At 50.7% G+C, this 25,584-nt stretch overlaps 1 protein-coding gene across 3 annotated transcripts in view; it reads right to left on the bottom strand.

Annotated features, from left to right (window-relative positions):
• The window catches only part of ASB1 (ankyrin repeat and SOCS box containing 1), an 87,187-nt gene that overhangs the window by 49,289 nt on the left and 12,314 nt on the right, over positions 1–25,584 (bottom strand). For 2 of the 3 annotated variants that reach the window (XR_008199103.1, XR_008199104.1), the window contains exons 4-5: positions 20,820–21,205; positions 19,061–19,657 (exon numbers count right to left, since the gene is read on the bottom strand). Coding sequence is in view for 1 of the 3 variants with exons in the window: in XM_052636719.1 (XP_052492679.1) it covers positions 19,530–19,657; positions 20,820–21,205 (514 nt within the window). In the remaining 2 variants the exon portion in view is untranslated. Of the gene's footprint in view, positions 1–13,844; positions 19,658–20,819; positions 21,206–25,584 lie in introns of those variants that run through there. The other variant, XM_052636719.1, reaches the window with a different exon arrangement.

Genomic DNA, 25,584 nt, shown 5'->3' with positions numbered 1-25,584 from the left:
CCCCACTCAAGCCCAGTTCAGCAGAGTTTCTTGCACAGCATTCTCTGAGTCCCTGCCCTGAGCCTGGGGGCGGGGGCCTTCCCTGAGCTGTCATAGCAACAAAGGGGAAGGTAGGAGCTAGTTGAAGTTGGCAATGCGGCTCTTCCAAGCTGTTCAAGGTCTGTCCTCAAGTCGCCCACCCTGGCTGTTACTTGCACTTTAAGTGTGGTTTCGTCTCACACACCTGGAATTCCGTTTGGGTTTTATAGGCCTGGAAACTCGAGCTCTCCGGGGTCCTGGGCCCCTCCACGGTCTGGAGCCGCCCTCGAACCCACCACTTACCACAGCTTGGCTCTCGTTCCTTCTGAAACCATATGGATATGGCATTTGAATTAAGTGCACATTTTCCAAACCCCCTCCCCAGGGTTGTGAAGCCAGATACTCCAGATAGGAGACCCTGGCGGGAGGGGGAGGCTGGGGACCCACTGCTGCACACCAGGGTCTCAGAGAGGGGCTCTCCGGGGGCTCTTTCAATCCAAAACATTCTTTCACTTTTGTGGAAGGACATCACTTGCCAGCATTTATGAAGCACCTACTGAAAGCCAGCCCTGTACGAGGGGCCAAGGACACACAGCCAATGAAGGGACTGCCTCTTCAGAGCAAAGGACACTGGTTTCCCTAGAAAACCCCAGTCAATGTTCCAGCTCATTTCCCCCTACCTTAATCCCATTTGCAAAGTCCTTTCTGCCTCTCGCTGGTGGCTCAGATGGTAAAGAATCTGCCTGCAATGTAGGAGACCTGGGTTCAATCCCTGGGTCAGGAAGATCCCCTGGAGAAAAAAACGGCAACCCACTGCAGTATTCTTGCCTGGAGAATCCCATGGACAGAGGAGCCTGGTGCGCTGCAGTCCTTGGGGTCACAAAGAGTCGGACACGACTGAGAGACCTACCCTTTTCTGCCCCTCAAGGTGACATATTCACAGGCTCATCTGGGGAGAGCTGTTATTCTGGCCGTCACAGCATAATAGAAACTTCAGTGAAAACTTCAGCATAAACAGTAACTGGCAACTACATGAACTCTGAAGCCCAGACACACTGCGCCCTGTTGCCTGCCGGCAGCCCCGAGAGATCACACAGCCTTGCTCTGCAGGCCTGTGGAGCCTGCAGGACGTGATCGCTGAGCTCCCGAGACCTCTGTGAAGCCCACCATCAGACTGTGAAACAAATGCGACCGATGCCAGCTCCCTGAGCTGCTTTACGAATCTGCCAGACCTCCTGCGTGTTTGCTGAGGCTGCCAGGTGCCCCACAGGCACACGTTGAGAAACACCGTCCTGTGGGGCAAGACCTAAGCTCATCTCTGTGCATGCTCTCTGGGGTTCTGTCTGCTTTTGCTCCAGCGCCCCTGCCCCTGAGGGGCACCCCAGACATTCTGGATCTGCAGAATCTCCTGATGGCCACCTCCCTCCTCCTGGGACACCAGGCCCTTCCCGTTGCCCCTGAACACATGCCCGCAGGCCTCCAGGCTCTGCCCTGGCCATGCTTTGCCCCACCCCTGACCGACCTTCATCCTGGGGTGCCTAGGGCATTTCAGGGGCCATCTGAAGGTGTCAGGGGGTGGCCAGCATCAGCAGACCATGGTATGCAGAGGGGCAGGGGCACAAACAGCACAGGGGTTGGGGGGGGGGGTGGCATGCCATGCCCAGGGGAGATGGCCTTTCTCTCCTCAGCTGTGATGGGCAGTAGATGGCACTGGGGGCCAACATGGAGGGCTTGGCAAGCACCCCCCAAATCAGAGCACCCACCAGGGGCTGCAGTCAGAGCTGGAGAAACGGGTTCATTAGAAACTTCTGGGGCTTTTACTTAAAAGTGATTTGCAGTTGGCACTATCGCAGTCTTCTTATCAGGCACTGGCACAGTCATGTGGTTTATTTTTCTTCTTGATCAAACACAAGGTGTGTGGTTTCAATAGCTCTACTGCAAGGTAAAGCGACATGCAGTGAACCGCACACACTGGAAGTGCACAAATGCATACCCTTGGGCCTCCACGTCCCCCCGGGGTGCCCTCACCAGGTTCAAGGCAGGGAACAGGGCCTTACACCCTGGGAGTGCCTCGTGCCCCCTGGTGACCGTTCGTCTGCACTGCTTCACTGCCCCATGCCAGGTGATGCTGGGCGGCTTTCCGTCACTACAGTTGGCATTCTTTTAAATTTTATGTAAGTGGAATCCTGGAATATGTGGCCTTTTGTGTCTGGCTGCTCTCACCAAGCATGTTTTCAGGGTTCACGTTGCTGTAGTAACACTAGTCCAAGCCTCTTTAATCGCAGGGCCGTTCTCCATCATAGGGGTGCATCCTGGTTTACCTCCTCTCAGTAGGTACTGGGATTTTACCAATTAGTGAAAGTCACTCAGTCATGTCTGACTCTTTGCGACCCCATGGACTATGCAGTCCGTGGAATTCTCCAGGCCAGAATACTGGAGTTGAGTAGCCTTTCCCTTCTGCAGGGAATCTTCTTTACCAGCTGAGCCACAAGGGAAAGTGAAGTGAAGTCGCTCAGTCGTGTCCGACTCTTTGCGACCCCATGGACACCAGGCTCCTCCGCCCGTGGGATTTCCTAGGCAAGAGTACTGGAGTGGGTTGCCATTTCCTTCTCCAGGGAATCTTCCCGACCCAGGGATCAAACCCAGGTCTCCGGCATTGTAGACAGACGCTTTACCCTCTGAGCCACAAGGGAAGCCCTTACCAATTAGAGACTTCTAAACAAACGTGAATATGTGAATACAAGTCTTTGTGTGAACAAATGTTTTCATTTCTTTGGGGGAAACCCCTGGGAGTGGAATCGCCGGGTCCTACGGTCAGAGGATACCATAGGTAAGTTTACCTTTTTAGAAGCTGCCGCACCGTTTTGCAAGGAGATCCAATCAGTCCATTCTGAAGGAGATCAACCCTGGGATTTCTTTGGAAGGAATGATGCTAAAGCTGAAACTCCAGAACTTTGGCCACCTCATGTGAAGAGCTGACTCATTGGAAAAGACTCTGATGCTGGGAGGGATTGGGGGCAGGAGGAGAAGGGGATGACAGAGGATGAGATGGCTGGATGGCATCACTGACTCGATGGACGCAAGTCTGAGTGAACTCTGGGAGTTGGTGATGGACAGGGAGGCCTGGCGTGCTGCGATTCATGGGGTCACAAAGTGTCGGACACGACTGAGCGACTGAACTGAACTGAAGGATTTTAACTGGGATTGTGTAAATCTATATAGGCCAATGTGGAGAAATTTGACATACTTTATACTTTGTGTCTTTTCTGATATTTCCCGAAGTTTTCTTACATGTCTTTTGCCACACATATTCCTAGGTATTTGATTTCTTTGCCACTGTAAATTGAACTTTTTAAGCCTTAATTTCTAATTTTCTGGTTTTGGTGCACAGGATGCAATTGGTTTTAGAGTTGATTAGGTATATTCAACAACCTTATAAGCTTTCTTTTTAATCTAAAAATGTAACTAAATATTTTTGGATTTGCTATACCTATTGTCAAACAACGAGTTCTGTTTTCACCTTTCCAATTCTCCTATCATTTGTTTTCCTTTGTTTGACTGCTAATTGCCTCAGTGGACCCAATTCAAAAGCCTGGTTCCAGGTGCCTTCCTTCCTCTTGGTTCCCCAGGTGCTTGACAGGAGTACTGTGAACCCAGAAGCTCGCCCCCGCAGTGAGCCTAAGATGGCTTCCCGGTGAGGAGCTCAGTGTACCCCCACAAGTAGCTTCTAGTGGGTTCAAGGGCACCCCTGAAGGGCTTCTCAGCAGCTCTCCAGCAAGCCCAGCCATGCCCCAGAAGGCTCCTAGGCAAAGTGGACAGCACGTCCCTCCACTGTGCCAGCTTCCAGGTGAAGCACGTAGGCATCCCAGTGCAGGGGAAGGGGGTGCTGGCGATGGAAGTTCCCACCTTCTGACAGCTCAGAGTTCTGGCCCATCAGCCTTGGACCAACAAGCATGGACCACCGCTGGTCTAGATCAACCCTGCCAACTTTTCTGCCATCTGTTGAGTTAAAACAACACTGTCTCCGACCAGGTCTCGATCCAGCCTCAGGGAGGGCTCCCTCCTCCCTCCCTTCCATGTCTGTTCCGTCCTTGGGTGCTGTCCCGTGAGGTATCTTAGAATTTTCTTTCTCCCCCCTGGAAGTAATTAATGATCCTTTCTTGTTCAAATTATTATGTGGTTCCTGTCTGCTGGACTGGACCCTGATACAGAACTGGTGGTCGCAGGAGATAGACTGGCAGGAGATGGTCACGGGAGATAGACTGGCAGGAGGTGGTCTCAGGAGATAGACTGGCAGAGATGAGATCGGATTGATCTGTTGCAATTTTCAGCTCCAGCAGCGTTGAGCTCACCGTCGGTGGGAAACAGATGCCTGCAGGCACCTGGCAACAAGTTCATCAAGCCATGGCCTTGGGTTGCCTGTGAAGTACTGACAGAAGCAAGGGACTTGGAGCCGCTGTGCAACTGAAGCTTCTTTTCCTAAATGGAAGTAATGTTGACTATAGGGAGTACAGTATGGAATAGAGCCTCAAGGGCATGAGAGTGCACACAGAGGAAAAATGACAAGTTACGGTGACTTAACTCCCAGGACAAGCAGCAGTGAGAACCAGAATACTTCCAATTCTCAGAATAATCTCTTTTTTTCTTGCAGTCACAGGGCTGATAGCTCTAAAAATCATACAGAAAAGTTATGTTGCTTGTGGACAGCAGCTGGACTCAGTCTCGCCAGCGTCTCAGGGAAAGTCAGACAGGGACCGGGAATGTGTGGGAGCACGAAACGGCCCGGCGACCTTTGGCTGGGCCCAGGGAAACCGAGCATCTGAAACCCCACGGGTGTTCCAAGCCTCCCTCGCCAGTAGAAGTCGTTTGTCCATTACGTCTTAACAGATTCTTCTTTGAAAAGCCTGGGAGAACCTTGCCAAGGGTAGATGCCTTGAAGGGGGCCTTGTGGGTCTATTCTCAAGACCCACAACCACCGCTCTGCTGCCACCAGACACACGACAGGTCAGATCACATGCTCCAATGGGCCAGGAACACCCCTGGTAACTCCAGGTAGAACAGCTCGCACACCTAGAAAACTGGTTGTGTTCAGTCACTCAGTTGTGCCCAACTCTTTGCGACCCCATGGACTGCAGCATGCCAGGCTCCCCTGCTCTTCACTATCTCCCAGAGTCTACTCCAACTCACGTCCATTGAGTCAGTGATGCCATCTAACCATCCCATTCTCTAACCATCCCCCTTCTCCTCTTGCCCTCAATCTTTCCCAGAAGCAGTGTCTTTTCCAATGAGCAAGCCCTTTCTAACATACATATCAGGAACATACATCAGAAACATGGGAAACGTGTCAAGTTGACTCTGAGGGTGTCAAACCACGGAGGGTGGAACATGATACTAGTCGAGGCCAAATTCACAGAGGATGGAGAAGGGACTGGAGTCCAGATTCAGTACACTCACCTGAGTGGCTGGAGGAGTTTCTAAACAACGCGTCTGCTTGTCTGGCAAAGTTTCTACTCAGAAACAGTCCACATTTAGCAAGGCTGAGATGCCAGAGCTGCCCTGGCACAGAAGAGGGAATCCAAATGCCTAGAGACACAGGATGGTTGGACTGGATAGAGGCTGTGTAATCCGCACACCACCTCCCAGCTACAGCCTTCAGGAAGTCCAGGAAGACTAAGATGCTGAGATACACGAGGAAGAAGAGTGCTCACACCCTTGGAAAGCTCCACAGCTGCTCTCCTCAGCAGCACATGGGATGGGGGCTTGCTGCACCAAGATGAGCTCCCCAATTTTAACAGAGATGATGAAATTCCAGATGAGTAGAGCCCAAATGGCAGGAATTAACCCTCAAAGGTGGCCGGGAGAGGGGGGACATGTCTGCCAAGAAACACAACAGATGTGCACCCATAATCAAAACAGCCTGATCCACAGGGACCTCTGACAGCAGTTACTTGAACATGGTACTCCAAGAATTGGCTTCCCAGATGGCTCAGCAGAGAACCCGCCTGCCAAAACAAGAGACTCGGGTTTGATCCCTGGGTCGGGAAGATCCCCTGAAGGAGGGCATGGCAACCCACTCCAGTATTGTTGCCTGGGAAATCCCATGAACAGTGGAGCCTGGCAATCTATAGTCCATAGGGTCGCAAAGAGTCAGATACGATTTAGTGACTAAACAATAAAAAAAAACAAACCTTCAGACTATGAGTACTGACTAATTTCTAAAACAGGAAACAGTCAAACACCCGACTTGAGTCACAACTGTAATAGAGACTGCCTCTCACACAGTGCCCGGACCTAACTCAACTCACAGGCCAGACTGCCTGACTGAAGGGGAGGCTGGGGCCCCTGGAGGAAGAAGCCTGCCACGTTGCCTCGAGAACACTACATGAATCCTCTTCCAAAGCTTCCCAAATCCAAGCTCCACTGCTCGGCTGTGAGCCTGGAGCGTTGCTAACTTGCCAGCTGGTACAATGTGAAGCTTGTCAGGAGCGGCTGCCGGGGGGGATGCTGGGAAGGAGGGCATTTCTCTTCATGGTTCCACTGCACTGCCTTTCTCTGACTCTCTCGGCGCTCGGTTGGCATGAGACACCAGTGGAGTTCAACTCCCAGCAGCACCCAGCAGGCAGCTTCCTGATTGGGTTCTTCAGGAATCCTGACTGGCTTCCCACCAAGTTCAACTTCCCCACAGGCAGCTTCCCAGCTCTCCCCAGGAGTCTGGCCTGCTCCCATCAGCTTTCCAACAAGTTCAACAGAAGCCCCTGCAAGCAGCTGCCCAGTGGATTTCTTGGGCACACCCACAGGTGGCCTCCTGCCCACCAGCCTTGGCCCAGCAGCCCAGGGCCGCCCAGTGAACCTCTCTGCCCTGGACTAACCACTCAGCCACTACAGACCTTTGGATGATTTACTGAGAGTGAGCTTAGTGGCAGGAGAGACATGCCATCTGGAGATCGTGAGAACCGCTGTACACTCTATTTCACAGCCAAAGTCACCCAAACATTTGTGAACGTCCATTAAAAGGGGCACATGCCCCCCAACTTTGACACAGTCCCCCCTACTCCCTACTATCATGCCTAGTGTTTCTGCACTAGTTACGGCTCCTACACAGCCCTGCAGGCCTTATGGCCAATGACATACACCTGTCGGTTTCTGAACTTCAGGGGACAAGGCTCCTAGGCAGGCGCTAGGAAAAAGCTTCCCATCAGCAGTGCTGCGGAGTGCGAGACACAACCTGCATTCAAGGGACCAAACTCATGCAGCTCTGAAATGCACTCGGGGGGTCATACCAACCATCCCAACTCGGGGTGACCTTCCTGTCCAAAAACAATCCAGATTCTAGACCAAAGGACTAAGCCTCAAAGCTTCAGTCATTCCCAGGAAGTCTTGGGCAGCAATACAAACCAGGCCAAAAGTAGAGTTCTCTCATTTTCTTTCCCCTCCCTCATCCACACCCTTAATGCTGGCAGCCCCCAACTCTGTTCTAAGCTCACCCTACACAGTAAGCAGAAATTCCCAGGCTCAAGGTGGCTTAAACAACAAGGTCTTTATTTCCACTCCAGCATAATAATGGGAAGCGAGAGTTCCCTGGAAGTTTAAGTCAAAAGCTGGACAGATTTATCCAGCCACCTGAGGACAACAGTGTCCCTGAAAAAAACGAAAACCATCCCAAGAGCCAGAGAGAGGCCGGCTGAGGTCCTCCTGGTCAATGTAGGTCACACCCATGCCTGAACTAGTCAGGAAAGGGATGCAGCCCATCCATGTGCTCAAGCTGCTCATAGGGGCCTCCAGGGACCCGAGGGATCACAGGTAACAAGTCCCTCCCAGCTAGCACAGCAGTGGTATGGCTTCTGCCACAGACACTGACAGTGAGAGAACTCTGGCAAGAGCCCCAGCCAGGTGAGCAAGTCTGCTGCTGCACCTGAAAGCTCCCCATGCACGCAGCACTCCTTAGGAATATCCTGTGTGGGCGTCTGACCACATAAAGCTCAACTTCCAGCATCTTCACAAAGGCTATCAAAGCTGTGGCTGACACAGGGCCTCTTCCGCTGGAGAAGACACGTTCCCTGCATACTTCAGGCCTTTCTCCGGCATGAACTTCTGATGCTTCACAAGGTGAAGCCTTTTGCGGAACATTTTCTCACATCTGCTACTGGTTAATCTAGAGTGAGCCTGCCAGGGGTGAATGAGGTTGGACCTACAGCTTCAAACTTCCTTCCACTGGTCATACCTACCAGGCTTTTGGGCATCACAAGTTGGACGTTTGGGCAGGAGGCTTTCCCACGTTTGCTGCACTCTTAGCGCTTTTCCGGGCTGTGAACTTTCCAGTGTAAATCGGGGCACACCTTTGGCAAAAAGCTTTCATTCCGTGAACTCAAACAGGCTTTCTCTGGTATACACTTCCTGCTGCTGAATGAGCTTAGACATGTGACTGAAGATTCTCTGATAGTTACTGCATTCATCAGGCCTTTCTGCTATGAAGCTTCTGATGGCAAAAAAGCATGTACCCTCTGAACGCATCCTTCCCACGGCGTGCGCTCAGAAGGCTCTTCTCCAGCCTGGCTTCTCTGGTGTCGAAACGAGGCAGGAGCTACTGCACTCACGCCTGCCCCCGGTGTGGCTGCCGTGGGCTTCCTCACACCTGCTGTTATGTCCGAGGGAGACGGGTGAACAGCCGCCCTGCCCGCGGCGCTCCGAGAACCCGTCTCTGACACGTGCACCCCACAGCGCTCCGCCTCGAGGCCCTCTCCTGCCCGCTACCGCTCAGTCGGCCGCGCTGCTCTGGAGCCTGAGAGGAGGAGGCCGGAGCCTCTCCCATACGCCTCCCCGCCGTAGTTCCGGCCAGCTGAGGCTTCCAGGCCGCACGGGCCGGGCCTGCGCGGGCAACACGCGCGGGGGAGTCCAGACCTGAGACTCTTACAAAAGCGCCCCGCGGGGGAGCGGCCTTCCGCTCTGCTCTATACCAGCCACGCTGGGGCCGCAAGGGGCCGCAAGAGCAAGTCCCCGCCGGCCCACCTCCCCAAAGCAGGCCCGGGGCCAGCCCTCCTGGAAGAAGCCCGGCCCACGGCCTCTGGGAGCACGCGCCCTACAGCCAGGGAACCCTTCACAACGGCCCCACCCAGCTCTCAGGACCCGGGATCATGGCCGACCCAGGAGCGGGCCGCGTCACCAGAGGACCGCCCTGGAAGCCCCGCCCCCACGTAGCCGCACGCACGGGAACACGCCCCTCCTGGGTCCTTCCAGCCCCGGTCCGGTGGGAATTTACCTGAACGGCGCGTAGAGGTGTTTCCATACGGGGCGGGGCTTCGCTTCCTCTTAAAGGAGACGCGCTGCGATTTCCGCAGTAAGGACTCCAATACCGCTTCCTTGCAGTGGTGGCCGCCCTGGTGGCTGTCCCAACATCTCCTTAAATTCAGTTCAGTTCAGTCGCTCAGTCGTGTCCAACTCTTTGCGACTCCATGAACTGCAGCACTCCAGGCCTCCCTGTCCATCACCAACTCCCAGAGTTTACCCAAACCCATGTCCATTGAGTCGGTGATGCCATCCAACCATCTCATCCTCTGTCGTCCCCTTCTTCTCCTGCCCTCAATCTTTCCCAGCATCATAAGAGTTCTACTTTTCTGGGAATGTGTCCGTTTCCTCTACATTTTCACATTTACTATCATAAAGTTGTTTGTAATATATCCTATCTTTTTACGTGATATATGAAATGGCCCCTTAAATTATAGCTCAGTCAGTAAAGAATCTGCCTGCAGTGCAGGAGACCCAGGTTCGATCCCAGGGTTGGGAAGATCCCCTGGAGAAGGGAATGGCAACACACCCCAGTCTCCTTGTCTGGAAAATCTCGCGGACATAGGAGCCTGGTGGGCTGCCATCCATGGGATCGCAAAAAGTCGTGCACAACTGAGCAGCTAACACTTAAACTAACTTACTAAATTTTTAAGTGACTTGTATGGCCTTTTTGGAAAAGACCCTGACACTGGGAAAGATTGAAGGCGGGAGAAGGGGATGACAGAGGATGAGATGGTTAGATGCCATCACCGACTTGATGGATAAGAGTTTGAGTAAGCTCCAGGAGTTGGTGATGGACAGGCAGGCCTGGCCCTGCTGCAGTCCATGGGGTCCAAAGAATCGGACACGACTAAGCAACTGAACTGAACTGAACTGAATGCCCTTTTTGCCTTCTATGGAGGTGTATCAATTTTCTTTAGAAAGAAGCAACACTGGGCTTTGTTGCTGCCCGCCATTGGTTGTAATGAATTCTGCTTTTTTAGCTTTCACTCACACACAGGTCCCCACCCTTCCAACCCCACCTCCCACCCCCAGAGCATTTATGGTCGTTAAGTGGATGTTGTATGACTATGTGAACACTAATCACAGCTGAGGCGGCTACTATTACCATAGTAACTTTTTCTTTCTTCTCCAACCTTTTGTTTTCCTTGGAGTTATGTCCCTTGGTTTCTCAGGTACTTAATAACCCACTCCCAACTCCTACCTAAATATGTTCAGAAACGACAGGTATCCTAGTAACTAGGATGTCTTCTCTGGGGTCTCAGCTCCTTGTCTTTGGACTAGACACACAGCTGCCACCCCCGAAGCTTTCACTATGCTCCTGGGAGTCACCTTCCTCTTTTGTGTTGGATCCACAGTTGCTGAATATTAGGTTTTCTCCTTTCCTGGTGTACTCTTTCGTCTAGAAGAGAACATCCTCTAAGTTTCTTAAGAAAGGGTGAGTGGAACAGACATTTTCAAAAAACTACAAGTCTTTAGCATGACTTTTATATGTATTTCCTTCCAAATTCTGAGGATTCTGAAAGGTCTGATTCCTCTCTTGTCCAATGTCACATTTGAGGGGTCTAAAGCTATTTTGATTCCTGATAACCTGTGTCCTGATAACCTCAGTCCCCAATGCAAAGAAACAGAGGAAAACAATAAAATGGGAAAGACTAGAGATCTCTTCAAGAAAATTAAAGACACCAAGGGAACGTTTCATGCAAAAATGGGCATGATAAAGGACAGTAATGATATGGACCAAACAGAAGCAGAAGGTATTAAGAAGAGGTGGCAAGAATACACAGAAGAACTATACAAAAAAAGATCTTCACAACCCAGAGATCACTCACCTAGAGCCAGACAACCTGGAATGCGAAGTCAAGCGGGCCTTACTACAAACAAAGCTGGTGGAGGTGATGGAACTCTAGGTGAGCTATTTCAAATCCTAAAAGATGATTCCGTGAAAGTGCTGCACTCAATATGCCGGCAAATTTGGAAAACTCAGCAGTGGCCACAGGACTGGAAAAGGCCAGTTTTCATTCCAGTCCCAAAGAAAGGCAATGCCAAAGAATGCTCAAACTACCGCACAATTGCACTCATCTCACATGATAGCAAAGTAATGCTCAAAATTCTCCAAGTCAGGCTTCAACAGTATGTGAACCGTAAACTTCCAGATGTTCAAGCTGGATTTAGAAAAGGCAGAGGAACCAGAGATCAAATTGCCAACATCCGCTGGATCATCGAAAAAGCAAGAGTTCAAAAAAGACATCTGCTTTACTGACTATGTCAAAGCCTTGGACTGTGTGGATCACAATAAACTGTGGAAAATTCAAGAGATGGGAATACCAGACCACCTGACCTGCCTCTTGAGAAATCTGTATGCAGGTCAGGAAGCAACAGTTAGAACTGGACATGGAACAGACCGGTTCCAAATCAGGAAAGGAGTATGTCAAGGCTGTATATTGTCACCCTGCTTGTTTAACTTATATGCAGAGTATATTATGAGATATGCTGGACTGGATGAAGCACAAGCTGGAATCAAGATTGCCGGGAGAAATATCAATAACCTCAGATATGCAGATGACACCACACTTATGGCAGAAAGTGAAGAATTTTATTAAAGTAAAAAAGGAGAGTGAAAAAGTTGGCTTAAAACTCAACATTCAGAAAACTAAGATCATGGCATCTGATCCCATCACTTCATGGAAAACAGATGCGGAAACAATGGAAACAGTGACAGACTTTATTTGGGGGGGCTCCAAAATCACTTCAAAGGGTGACTGCAGCCGTGAAATTAAAACACACTTGCTCCGTGGACCAACCTAGACAGCCTATTAAAAAGCAGAGACATTACTTTGCCAACAAAGGTCCATTTAGTCAAAGCTATGGTTTTTCCAGTAGTCGTGTATGGATGTAAGAGTTGGACCATGAAGAAGGCTGAGCCCCAAAGAATTGATGTGTTTGAACTGTGGTGCTGGAGAAGACTCTTGAGAGTTCCTTGGACTACAAGGAGATCCAACCAGTCCATCCTAAAGGAAATCAATCCTGAATATTCATTGGAAGGACTGAGGCTGAAGCTGAAGCTCTAACACTTTGGCCCACCTGACGCAAAGAAGTGACTTGTTGGAAAAGACCCTGATGCTGGGAAAGACTGAATGCGGGAAGAGAAGGGAAGACAGCAGATGAGATGGTTGGATGGCATTACCGACTCAATAGACATGGGTTTGGGTGGACTCTGGGAGCTGGTGATGGACAGGGAGGCCTGGTGTGCTGCAGTCCATGGGATCGCAGAGGTGGACACAACTGAGTGACTGAACTCAACTCACTCAACCTGTGTACGTCCTGTTCTCTCCGGAAGTTATAGCAGCAGTCCCCAACCTTTTTGGCACCAGAAACCAGTTGTGGAAGACAATTTTTCCACAGATGGTGGAGGCACAGGGGTGCGCACACAGGGGTGGCGAGCCTCACGAGAAGTATGCAACCTGGATCCCTTGCATGCACAGTTGACAGTAAGGTTTGAGCTCCTGTGAGACTCTAATGCCTCCTCTGAGCTGACAGCAGGCAGAGCTCAAGTGGTAATGCCAGTGATGGGAGCAGCCGCAGATACAGGTGAGGCTTTGCTCGCTCACCTGCCACTCACCTCCTGCTGCGCAGCCGGCTCCTAACAGGCCGCAGGCTGGTCCCAGAGGTTGGGAACCCGAGTTATAGAATCTTTTCTCCCCAGTGATCTGGAACCCCACAGTGATGTGTCAGGGCTGGTCACGGGCCATGGTTAGTTCTAGCTGGTCCTTGTAATCTGGGAACACAGCCTTCATTCTCAGAATTCTCTTGAATTCTTTACCGGTAATCCACTGGATGATTTTCTTTGGTCCCATTCAGTATTGCTATCTTTTGAGTGTTTCCTTTCAGGTTGGTGAGACTCCTTAAGAAGCCTCCTTCTCCTTTATTTCCTGCCTGGAGGACACGGCCTATTTCCTAAGCTGAGGACTTTACATCCTGAACTCTGATGTCTCTGCTCCCAATGGGCTAGGGCAGCGACAAGTGCCCGACTGTATGCAGTGGAGACTTACAGCTGCTTCCAAACTGGCTTTTGGCCAGTCCTGCTGCCTTCACCCCTCACATCCACTTCCAGAGGCGCCTGGAACTGCCAGCCCCAGAGCTTCCCAGAGCTCTGCAGTAACACCATGTTCTCAACTGTTCTCGTTTCTTTCCTACGATGTCGTTTTCTCAGGCACTTCTAAGTCACTTACCATTCATCTATTTTCTTGAGAGTTTCCAAAACTTTGTTGCCATTTATAGGCATCTTAGTGGATTTACGCTTTTTTAAAAAATTAAAATTCCCTGTAATTTTAATGGGATTTCAGGAAGGAACTATGATGAACAGCCACATCTAGTTATAAGAAGTCTGGGAAGTGAAGACTTTATTCAGAGGATTCAAGTCTCCAGCTGTAACTGGATTCTGCTATCACAGACATAGACAATGGATAGTGGAGGATAACCAGCAATCCCTGCCACACGGGCAGCTGGTTTTTGAGACAGAAAGTGAGGCCATTTTTCAGCAGAGCAGGAGAGGTGTACGTCTACAGATGGGCCTTAGGGACTGGTATGAGGAACAAAGAAAATATCTGAAATATTAATAGCAAATACAGAGACATGCCATGGAGTCATGGAGAAATGAATAAACGCTTTATTTAGTTCATTCATTCCCAAAGCTTCACAACTCACCCTCCCACTGTCAAAATAAGTCACATATGACACAGTCCCCACCACCTCCCTACCCAAGAGAGCGCTGTAGGACAGTGTCACCACGATGGAGAGCCATGTGTTTCAGACACTTTAGGGGCACTTTCTCTTCAGACTAAAAACCCACAAAGTGAAACAGGCTCATCCCAGTTTAAACCTATGCAGCACTATGAGCGCCTCCCGGGGGCACTGGGGGCCCCCAGAGCAGGGGAAAGAAGCCGGTTAGACTCCCATTTACAGATGGCCCTCTCTGCAAACCATGAGAAACTCTGGAGAGCCACTGTCTCTACCTGAAGTGCATATACAAAGATACCACGTGATCAATTCTTCTCTCCAATGAGATAAACAGTACACAGAATTAAGGCATTTGGGGGGAGTCAACAGGGAGTAAAGCATTCATTACAGTTACAATAACCTGCCAAAGATGTCCATCCCATTTCTGAAAGCTCCTAACCAGGCCCAAGGGCAGCAACAGCCATGGTCCCAGCTGCTGCAGACAAGCGCGGTCACTACCAAAGAGAAAGGGAAGACCCAGAGCTGATGCCAGTGCTCCTGCAGCACGTGGGCTCCAGTGCGTGTCACACCGCACAGGCCCAACACCAGACAGAAATCACGGGGGCTGGCAAACACTGCAGGGAGGCACAGGGGTGCTGGCGGCTAAACCACAGCAGCAAACTGAGGTGCTAACACCCGGGAGGGCCATGCTCAGACACCACACGGACCTGGACACATGCACACGCACATATCGCGTGGTAGAGGCCTGAGGTCCAAAAGAAAGGACCCTCGTGCCCTCCAGACACTGAGCATGAGTTAAGGCAACAGAAGCCACCTCCACCCTCACTCACTTCCCCATCCAACCATCTCCCTACAATTTACGGTGTATGTTCCACAGACTACTGCACTTCAGAACCTGCATGTCCCTCCCACGGAACTCTCCGAGGACAGGATCCCACTGACCACTCGTGTGCATTTCAGTCATTTTATTCCACATCAAAGGAGTCAGGTTGGAGGGCGGGGAGCGTGAGAAGGAGAGTGAGGCCCCAGTGAGCGAGAGAGAGATGTCAGGCGGCCGAATGAGACACTTCCAGGAGACAGCGCCGAGCTAGTGGGGCACCCAGGCCCCTCAGGCCCAGCCGCTGAGTGCCTGGCAGGCGGCCCCAGGGGCAGGGGAAGAGCCTGAGCCCTGGCACCAGAAGGCCCACCCCACCGCCAGCGCCAAGCCTTGGGGTGCCTCAGGTGCCCAGGGTGAGCGGCAGCCCCACTGAGGAGCCACGCTAGCTTCCTGGGAGGGTCCTTCAGGGGTGGCCAGAGGCCCACCACCACAGGGATGGCGCTGTCATCACAGACACAAGCACGCGCTCCTGATCCTCCCAGTGACCACAGGGCCTGTCCCCGGACCACCAGGCAGCAGAGCCACGGGCTCTCCTTCAGCTGCGGACAGGCCGCTGGAGACTCCAGGACGAACTCCTCAGTCGTGAACACAGGCTATAGACAGACTGTGGGTCCCGACGCTGGGTCTCAGAGCCTGGCCAACTTAAAAAGAAGTTCTGGGATCTGACGAAGGGCAGCCAACATTTTATTCTGCAGCCAGGTGCATTAAAAAAACCAACAATGTCGCCCTCAATTATCACCTTCGTTACATAAAAGGACATTTCATCACCCAAATTAGGAAGAACGTATCTCAGACTAAGACAACCCTCTAAATGGAGCACACCTGGCTTCCCCTGTGACTCCACGCGCGTCCCTGCCCTTCTACCTGCGCGGGACGCCTGTGTCACGGCTGCCACGACTCTCACCGTCCCCCGGGCACAAAGCCCAGGCGACCAGCAAGGCCACAGGCCGCCACCACCTCAAAGGCACATCCGCCGAGAAGAAGGACCACGCGCACAGAGACACCGCTGACACGCCACCAGGACGGCTCAAGTGCCCAGTGCTTTCGCAGACATTCTCCCATGTGTCCTCATGAGAGCCCCACAAGAAAGGAATGGCCGGCCCTGCCGTCAGAAGGTGGCCTCCCCAGGGCCAGGCCTGCTCAGGGCCAGGCAGGAGGCAGCTCAGCACAGAAGAGCATTCTTCTCCAAGGCGGACTTTCCCTGCCTCGGTCCAACCTTGCCTGCAGGCTCCTCTCTTACACCGCTGCATGAACCTTCCACTTGAAGAGTCAATTCACAGAAGAAAGGGGAAAAATGATGGCACGTAGGTCTGATAACAGAACCATATTCAACATGAGGAAATTGTGTTGAAAAAGAAAGAAACTGTCCTTTCTTTTTAAAACGTCCTGTTTAACAAGCGCTTGTTGACTAAAACTTATCAAACGTCAAAAGAGAACATCAAAACTAAGCATGACAACCTTGAACCCTTTCCTGGAACAAGGCAGGGCATAAATAAATAAATACATAAATACCAGAAATAATATGAAAAGGCACAGATACCTATGACACTGATGGGTTTTGAAAATACATTCAGAACTCCCAGAAGGACGCCAAAGCGGAACCCTCTCAGAGGTCTCAGCGCTGCCCCACCTCCCCAGGTCCAGCCCCACCCGTCCACTGCAGCCGAGGCCCTGAGCACAGGATTCCTTCGGCCCAACGGCCCTCAGGTGACCGAGCAAGTGAGGACACTCCTGAGCCAGGCTGGGGGCCCCGGCTCCTGCCCATCGGTTTGTCATGCCCCATGGGCACAGTGCTCTGGACCACAACCTCATCACCCAGGTCTGTATTTCCTGGCTACATGGCAGTGGGCACCCCAGGGTTTGGAGACTGGGCTTTTATAAAGTGCTCTGTGGAGAGAGTGATTCCTTCCTAGCCTGTACCCTACCTATCCCTGCCAACAACAGAAAAAGGGAGCTTTAGTAACGTGAGGCTCAAAACAAGAAGAAATGGCCCTAAGTACATAGCTATGCTGTTTTCAGAGTCATGTGTGGCATGTATGGAATTTCAAGCTAGAGGCTGAACCTCAGTTGCTGGGAGTCTGAAAAAATTATCTAAAGGCTGGCTGGACACAGAAAGTCAACCTGCTTCTATAAAGGACAACTGGCCCTGAGCCCACCATGCTCTGGGGCACACGGTGCGGGGCCCCCCACTCCCTGGCTCAACCCCTCCCCAGTCCCAGTCCCTCCCTGGCGAGGTCTGGGCCAGGCCCAACAGTGAGGATCAACTCAGTCCAGTCCTTCTAGAGAGACCCCAGAAAAATGGTTCCACCCCCCAGAAACAAGTCCTGCACTCACATCACCCTGCACAGCAGCCTGACAGCCACTCCACCGCGCCAGCCAGGGGACCCCGCCTCCAGGCAGCCCAACACTCCTGCCTAGCAGCGCCCCGGGTGCTGCTTTCCAGGTCTGTGAACAGTCACCTCCTACCCCAGGGAGGCTCTGTCCCTAACAAACCCCTGCAGACAATGCCCAGCAGGGCACACAGGGTCCCGTGAGCCTGCAGCACGGCCCCCGGGAAGGGAATCCAAGCCAAGGGGCAGCTGCCGGAGCACAAAGTGAGGTGAGTGAGCTGCTCCTGAGACTCCTCTAGCCAGACTGAGAAGGGGACGTGCTGCCTTGCGCCCCAGGGACACTCCCTCCAGTGGTTCCGCCCCCCCGCTGGCAGCTCGGCCCCCTCCTGTGGCTCCGCCCCTCTCCAGAGGCTCCAGCTATCCTACAACCCTGCCCTATACGAGGGAGAGCCCTCCCCCAACAGCTGCGATGGAAGCCACTGCCCAGAGCCGGAGAGTCCCACCACGAGGGCCACCGGCACACTATCGCTCTCCCGGACCAAAGCCCCACAGTGCTCGGATTTGGTGGCAAAGGCACCATCTGCCACCCGCCCACGGCCCCTCCTCTCTCAGGACGCCTCTCCTGCTGCAGGTGGGACCCCGAGCTCTGAATCCAACCCACCCAGCAGGTTCGCAGCCAAGAGCGGCAGCACACAGCCCGCTTTTGAGCCCCCAAGGCCGCGGCCGCGGCCTCAGCTTGCAACAAACTCCAGTGGCTGCATCTTCCCCTCTGAATCACCGATGACTTCTCTCCCCTCAGAATTCATTCATGTGCAAATGGGCCGGCCTGGCTTCCAACACACGTCCATCAACGCCAGGAGGCAGACTCAGAACTCCAGCCTCAATCACGGAGGCCGGTCTGGTCAGTGAAGACACACAACAATGCTGATAATTAAATAAACCCATATCATTTGTTCAACTGCTACAGAAAAGCTAAACACAGATGTGAAATCTGCCCAGTTCTAAACACTTTCCATGGATCCACACAATGGTCCTGAGGCCTCAACAACCAGATGTGATTTCCCTGCAAACAACAGCACCTGGACGCTTCAAAGAGGCAGCCACTGGCCCACCTGTGCCAGCATGACACACGTCTGGCCACGCAGCCCTGCCCACAGCCGAGCTGATGGGTGATAACCCAGCTCAGTTCTCTCCCTCCCCTAGCCCCCGGCAGGCCACAGGAGACCTCTAACCTCACTGTTATCTCCCTGTTCAGTTCTAGGAGCAACTACCAAGACATCAGGTCCAAACAAGTGAAGCACAATCAGCCAAACACAAGATGTTCTGTCCACAGGACACCACGGAACTGAAAGCTCTGAACCACCCAGAAGACGAGTCAAGTTTCTACTTCGCAGTGCATGCGTGGACTTCTGTTAGAACTGGCAGTGGATGCTGTTGGACGGTCCTTGGTCCAAGTGGAGGCAGTGGGCCTCCTGAAATCAGCGGACTTCTGGAAGCTCCCCAGAGTGAAATGGCAGAGAACTCGTGAGACCTGTTGGCATGATGCTGGGCACAGCTGGGTATGGGGCTAGGTGTCGAGCTCTGAGCATTACCTAAAGAGACTGTGAACACTGTAGGTACGGACCTTGAGACAGTAAAGCCAACCCAAGTGGCCAGGAAACCATCCTTGAATGAAGCCAACTGACATGACGCCCCCACCACATGGAGAGAACACTGAGGTGGCAAGGAAAGCATGTGTGTGTGTGTTTGTGTGTGTGTGTGTGTGTGTGTAAACATCACATATTCAACCCAGGAGCTGGGAACACAAACTCACAAGTTCAGGAACTGTGTCTCTGTACTCTGCTTTTTTACCAAAACTCCCTTTTTCATTTGACTGCAATCAAGCCATCAAGTTGAGATGTGAACCCAGAAGCAGTCTGGAAGATGCCAGTCCTCTCTACTCAGGATATCAGCAGACCTCCAGCTTGAGGACCTCCAGGATATCAGCGGTCCCAACTTGCTCACATTTCAAGGCCCACTGCATTAATTTCCAAACAGACTGAGGAAGCACAAAATAAAGTTGTGTAGGAGCCTCCCGGCTGACACAGATACTGACCCCAAGACTGTCCGATGCCCAAACGCCTGAGAGAGAACACAGTCCGGGGGGACAAGGCTGGTCCTGCTTCACCTGCAGCCAGGCGGGACTCGGCAGCACAGGACATGGTCACGGGGCGAGAGTCGGTGTCAACTTGCACGGCAGGTCACTGCCGCCTCTTCACTGCAATCAACGCCGCTCCAGAATTCTACTCGTAAAGCAGAAACTTTTTTATGGGGTCTGGCAGAGGCAGCGAGGGGATCAGATGGAGGCGGTATTTGCCGAGTGCTCTTCTCACAGCCACACGGCACAGATTCAGCAGGGACCTGGGGACACCTGGAATGGGTGGGAGGAAAGGGAGAGACAGAGGAAGTGGGGGGGTTAATCCAGTTTCTCCCCTATCGCTCGGACCAGAGGCTGGTGGGGACGGCAGGCAGGACACAACAATGCTTGCTGCCAGCATCCCAATTTCAGAGGCGAGCCAGCTCTGGTGACAAAGGCCTGTTACCTGCTCCTTCATCAGCACAAGGAGCACAATCTTCACTATCCAAGCATCTGCTCACCTCTGCTGAGTTCCCTAGGCAGAGAAACGAGAGCTGACCACTATGAGCCCTGATCCTTGCCCTCTGTCAGCCTCTGCTCTTGGTCTACCCCAGAAGCTCCAGAGGGGTTTGAGGGGGACAGACCAAGCAATAGAGGAGGGTAGGCTGATCATTTTACTCTGGGTGAAGAAAAGCCTCACTGTCTCTGCCTTGTGCAACAGGCATGAACACAGGCAGCCCAACTATCAGTGTGGCTCCAGCTGACCAGCACCAACTCTCAACAGGAGCGGGTTTTAATGACCGCTTTAGGGAAAGCCAGTAACAAGAACACAACACACAGAAGTTCTCAAGAGGTAAGGGACTGGGGGGGAAGGGTGGTCACTCAGAGGCGCTCAAGACCCAGGCAGGAAAGAGGGTCAGCTCCTGAGTCCCGGAGAATGATAATGAGACCACACCATGGATGAACCCCAGACTCCCTGTCCATCAACTTAATTCCCTGGCAGAGCCCTTCTTCATAAATAAGCAAACCTCAGACTTAATTCTAGCAAAAATCAGGCTTAGTTCACAATCCAGAATGATGGTATTTGAGTGGAATTGAAGAAGGGGGAGTCAGGCGCCCCAGAGAAGGAAAAACTTGAAATCTATTGTAAAGCAAACACTTAAAAGCCATAAACGCAACAGTGAAAGAATTTCAGATCACAGAGTAGAGCGAAGGAGTAAAGAGAACATAATCCCAGGAACTCTGAGAACGTGTATTTTTATAGATTCCTTGCTATTAACCCCTGGTGTCCAGGAATTTAAAAAGAAACTAATCCGGAAGACCATTCTAAAAAATTCCTAATCCTACCTGAAGGTTCTGACCAGGTGCTAATTAGGAGGTTTTTTTCATTCTGCAACTTGGTTCATTCAACCAGTTTAAAGAGACAGCCAGGCAGAGCTGAATTAAGGCCACTTACTTCTGGCTTCTTTAAAGACCTGCAGCGCCTCAGGGTCCACCTTCCTCCTGCCTCTCGACTCTGGGCCCAAGGACTCCCACTTGACCAGGTTCAGGTTGGCTCCAAACTCCACCAGCAGGCTGACAAAGGCCGCCTCGCAGCCATGACGCAGGACGGCGTCCATGACGCAGCCGGGCGAGCCCCTGTAGAAGCCCTGCGTGTTGACGGGGCCGTTGCAGTTGAAGTCCGGGTTCGCCCCCGCCTGCAGCAGCAGCTTGAAGCACTGCAGGTTGTGGTAGGCAGCGCTGATGTACAGCGGGCAGACCACCAAGGAGGTGAGCCTCCGTGAGAAAGGGGGCTGGGCGTCAGGAGTCAGGTGGTGGTTGACATCGACGTCCGCCCCATACCTGCAGAGAGACACACAGAGAGTCAGGCCAGCATGGTCGGCAGATCCCGACCGCACCTGCAGGGACGGCCCGACACCCAAGCACCGGAGCATCCCCTGCTCACAGTGGACCCATGACTCCCAGCAGGCACCACGGTAGCTCAGAACCTTGGGATCCTCTCACACAAGAAAACTTCTAAGGGAATTCTTTCAAACCTGTGAAGACCCAACAATCCCACGGCTATTTTAACTATTTCAAACAAAGATAAAGAAGGACAATTCCCAAATTCATCTTATGCAATGAACAACAGAATAAACCCCAAACCAAACAAAGGTCATACCATAAAGAAAACTTATCAGTGACCTGCACTTAGGAGCATCAACTTACAACCTCCAATTAAACGTCAGCAAAGGGACTCCAAACACATTAAGACAGCAACACACGATGACCTCGTGGGGGTTATTCCAGGGGTGGTTCCTATATCAGAAACTCTATTAACATAATCCATCATATTCACAGAACTAAGGGGAAAAGCTGTGGATGTGACTGGTGATGAAGCAAGGTCCGATGCTGTAAAGAGCAACATTGCATAGGAACCTGGAATGTTAGGTCCATGAGTCAAGGCAAACTGGAAGTGGTTAAACAGGAGATGGCAAGAATGAACGTCGACATTTTAGGAATCAGCAAACTAAAATGAACTTGAGTGCGTGAATTTAACTCAGATGACCATTATATATCTACTGCTGTGGGCAAGAATCACTCAGAAAAAATGGAGAAGCCATCACAGTCAACAAAACAGTCAGAATATGCAGTACTTGGATGCAATCTCAAATATGACAGAATGATCTCTGTTCATTTCCAAGGCAAACCATTCAATATCATGGTAATCCAAGTCTATGCCCCAACCAGTAATGCTGAAGAAGCTGAAGTTGAATGGTTCTATGAAGACCTACAAGACCTTTTAGAACTAACAGCCAAAAAAGATGTCCTTTTCGTTATAGGGAACTGGAGCAAAAGCAGGAAGTCAAGAAACACGTGGAATAACAGGCAAATTTGGTCTTGGAGTACAAAATGAAGCAGGGCAAAGGCTAAGAGTTTTGCCAAGAACGCACTGGTCATAGCAAACACCCTCTTCCAACAACACAAGAGAAGACTCTACACATGGACCTCACCAGATGGTCAATACCGAAATCAGATTGGTTATATTCTCTGCGGCCAAAAATGGAGAAGCTCTATTCAGTCAGCAAAAACAAGACCGGGAGCTGACTGTGGCTCAGATCATGAACTCCTTATTGCCAAATTCAGACTGAAATTGAAGAAAGTAGGGAAAACCACTAGACCATTCAGGTATGACCTAAATCAAATCCCTTACGATTATACAGTAGAAGTGACAAATAGATTTAAGGGACCAGATCTGACAGAGTGCCTGATGAACTATGGGCGGAGGTTTGTGACATTGTACAGGAGACAGGGAGCAAGAAAAAGAAATGCAAAAAAGCAAAATGGCCATCTGAGGATGCCTTACAAATAGCTGTGAAAAGAAGAGAAGTGAAAAGCAAAGAAGAAAGGGAAAGATATACCCATGTGAATGCAGAGTTCCAAAGAATAGCAAGGAGAATTAAGAAAGCCTTCCTCAGCGATCAGTGCAAATAGAGGAAAACAACAGAATGGGAAAGACTAGAGATCTCGTCAAGAAAATCAGAGATACCAAGGGAACACTTCATGCAAAGATGGGCTCGATAAAGGACAGAAATGGTATGGACCAAACAGAAGAAGATACTAAGAGATGGAAAGAATACACAGAACTATACCAAAAAGATTTCACAACCCAGATAATCACAATGGTGTGATCACTCACCTAGAGCCAGACATCTTGGAATGTAAAGTCAAGTGGGTCTTAGGAAGCATCACTATGAACAAAGCTAGAGGAGGTGATGGAATTCCAGTTGAGCTATTTCAAATCCTGGAAGATGATGCTGTGAGAGTGCTGAACTCAATATGCCAGCAAATTTGGAAAACTCAGCAGTGGCCACAGGACTGGAAAAGGTCAGTTTTCATTCCAGTCCCAAAGAAAGGCAATGCCGAAGAATGCTCAAACTATTGCACAATTGCACTCATCCCACACACTAGTAAAATGGTGCTCAAAATTCTCCAAGCCAGGCTTCAACAATACACAAACTGTGAACTTCCAGATGTTCAAGCTGGATTTACAAAAGGCAGAGGAACCAGAGTTCAAATTGCCAACATCCGCTGGATCATTGAAAAAGCACGAGAGTTCCAGAAAAACATGTATTTCTGCCTTATTGACTATGCCAAAGCCTTTGACTGTGTTCAGTTCAGTTCAGTTCAGTCACTTAGTCGTGTCTGACTCTTTGCGACCCCATGGACTGCAGCACTCCAGGCCTCCCTGTTCATCACCAACTCCTGGAGTTCACCCAAACCCATGTCCATCGAGTTGGTGATGCCATCCAACCATCTCATCCTCTGTCGTCCCCTTCTCCTTCTGTCTTCAATCTTTCCCAGCATCAGGGTCTTTTCAAATGAGTCAGCTCTTTGCATCAGGTGGCCAAAGTATTGGGGTTTCAGCTTCAACATCAGTCCCTCTAATGGAACACCCAGGATAGATCTTTAGGATGAACTGGTTGGATCTCCTTGCAGTCCAAGGGACTCTCAAGAGTCTTCAACACCACAGTTTAAAACCATCAACCATCTTCAGCGCTCAGCTTTCTTTATTGTCCACCTCTCACATCCATACATGACTACTGGAAAAACCATAGCCTTTGTTGACTAGATGAACCTTTGTTGGCAAAGTAATGTCTCTGCTTCTTAATATGCAGTCTAGGTTGGTCATAACTTTCCAAGGAGTAAGCGTCTTTTAATTTCATGGCTCCAATCACCAACTGCAGTGATTTTGACTGTGTAGATCACAACAAACTGTGGAAAATTCCTCAAGAGATAGGAATACCAGACCACCTGACCTGCTTCTTAAGAAACCTATATGCAGGCCAGGAAGCAACAGTTAGAACTGGACATGGAACAACAGACTGGTTCCAAATAGGAAAAGAGTACGCCAAGGCTGTATACTGTCACCCTGCTTATTTAACTTATATGCAGAGTACATCAGGAGAAACGCTGGGCTGGAAGAAGCAAAAGCAGGAATCAAGATTGCTGGGAGAAATATCAATAACAGATATCAGCTATGCATATGACACCACCCTTATGGCAGAAAGCGAAGAAGAACTAAAGAGCCTCTTGATGAAAGTGAAAGAGGATAGTGAAAAAGTTGGCTTAAAGCTCAACATTCAGAAAACGAAGATCATGGCATCCAGTCCCATCACTTCATGGCAAACAGATGGGGAAACAGTGGAAACAGTGGCAGACTTTGTATTTTGGGGCTCCAAAAATCACTGCGGGTAGTGACTGCAGCCAAGAAATTAAAAGATGTTACTCCTTGGCAGAAAAGTTATGACCAACCTAGACTGCATATTAAAAAGCAGAGACATTATTTTGCCAACAAAGAGGTCTGTCTTGTCAAGGCTATGGTTTTTCCAGTAGTCGTGTATGGACATGAGAGTTGGACTATAAAGAAAGCTGAGCACTGAAGAATTGATGCTTTTGAACTGTGGTGTTGGAAAAGACTCTTGAAAGTCCCTTGGACTGCAAGGAGATCCAACCAGTCCATCCTAAAGGAGATCAGTCCTGAATATTCGCTGGAAGGACTGATGCTGAAGCTGAAACTCCAATACTTTGGCCACCTGATATGAACAACTGACTCATTTGAAAAGACCCTGATGCTGGGAAAGACTGAAGGCAGGAGGAGAAGGGGATGACAGAGGAGATGGTTGGATGGCATCATCGACTCAACGGACATGGGTCTGGGTGGACTCTGGGAGTTGGTGATGGACAGGGAGGCCTGGCGTGCCGCAGTCCATGGGGTCTCAAAGGTCGGACACGACTGAGCAACTGAACTGAACTGTAGGGGAAAAAGCCGTAATTGTCTCTCAAACGCAAAAGAAGCATATGACAAAATTCAACACTTAGACATGTTTAAAAACACTTGATAAAATAGAATATGAAGAATACTTCCTTAACATGATGAAAAATATTTCCTCATCCCAGAAGTCAGCATCTCACCTAATGGACAAACATGAGCAGCAGCCTGGCCAGGAGCAAGACACACCGTCCCACTTTCTGGCCCACTATTTCTAAAGGCGTGTTTATCTTTTAAAGTATTAGTGCAACTAAACAGAAAGCAATTAGCTGATTAAAATTGGAAAGGAAGAGGTAATTTTTCCTACTTACAGAGGACATGACTATGTCTGGAAAGCCCTAAATAATTAATGAAAGCACAACTAACAAGCAATGAAGTAGCAGGTTTTATACCAATAGCCTTTACATAT

Source organism: Budorcas taxicolor, chromosome 3, assembly GCF_023091745.1.
Source record: "Budorcas taxicolor isolate Tak-1 chromosome 3, Takin1.1, whole genome shotgun sequence".
Classification (NCBI taxonomy): Eukaryota; Metazoa; Chordata; class Mammalia; order Artiodactyla; family Bovidae; genus Budorcas; species Budorcas taxicolor.
This window is presented reverse-complemented; position numbering and strand designations above follow the sequence as displayed.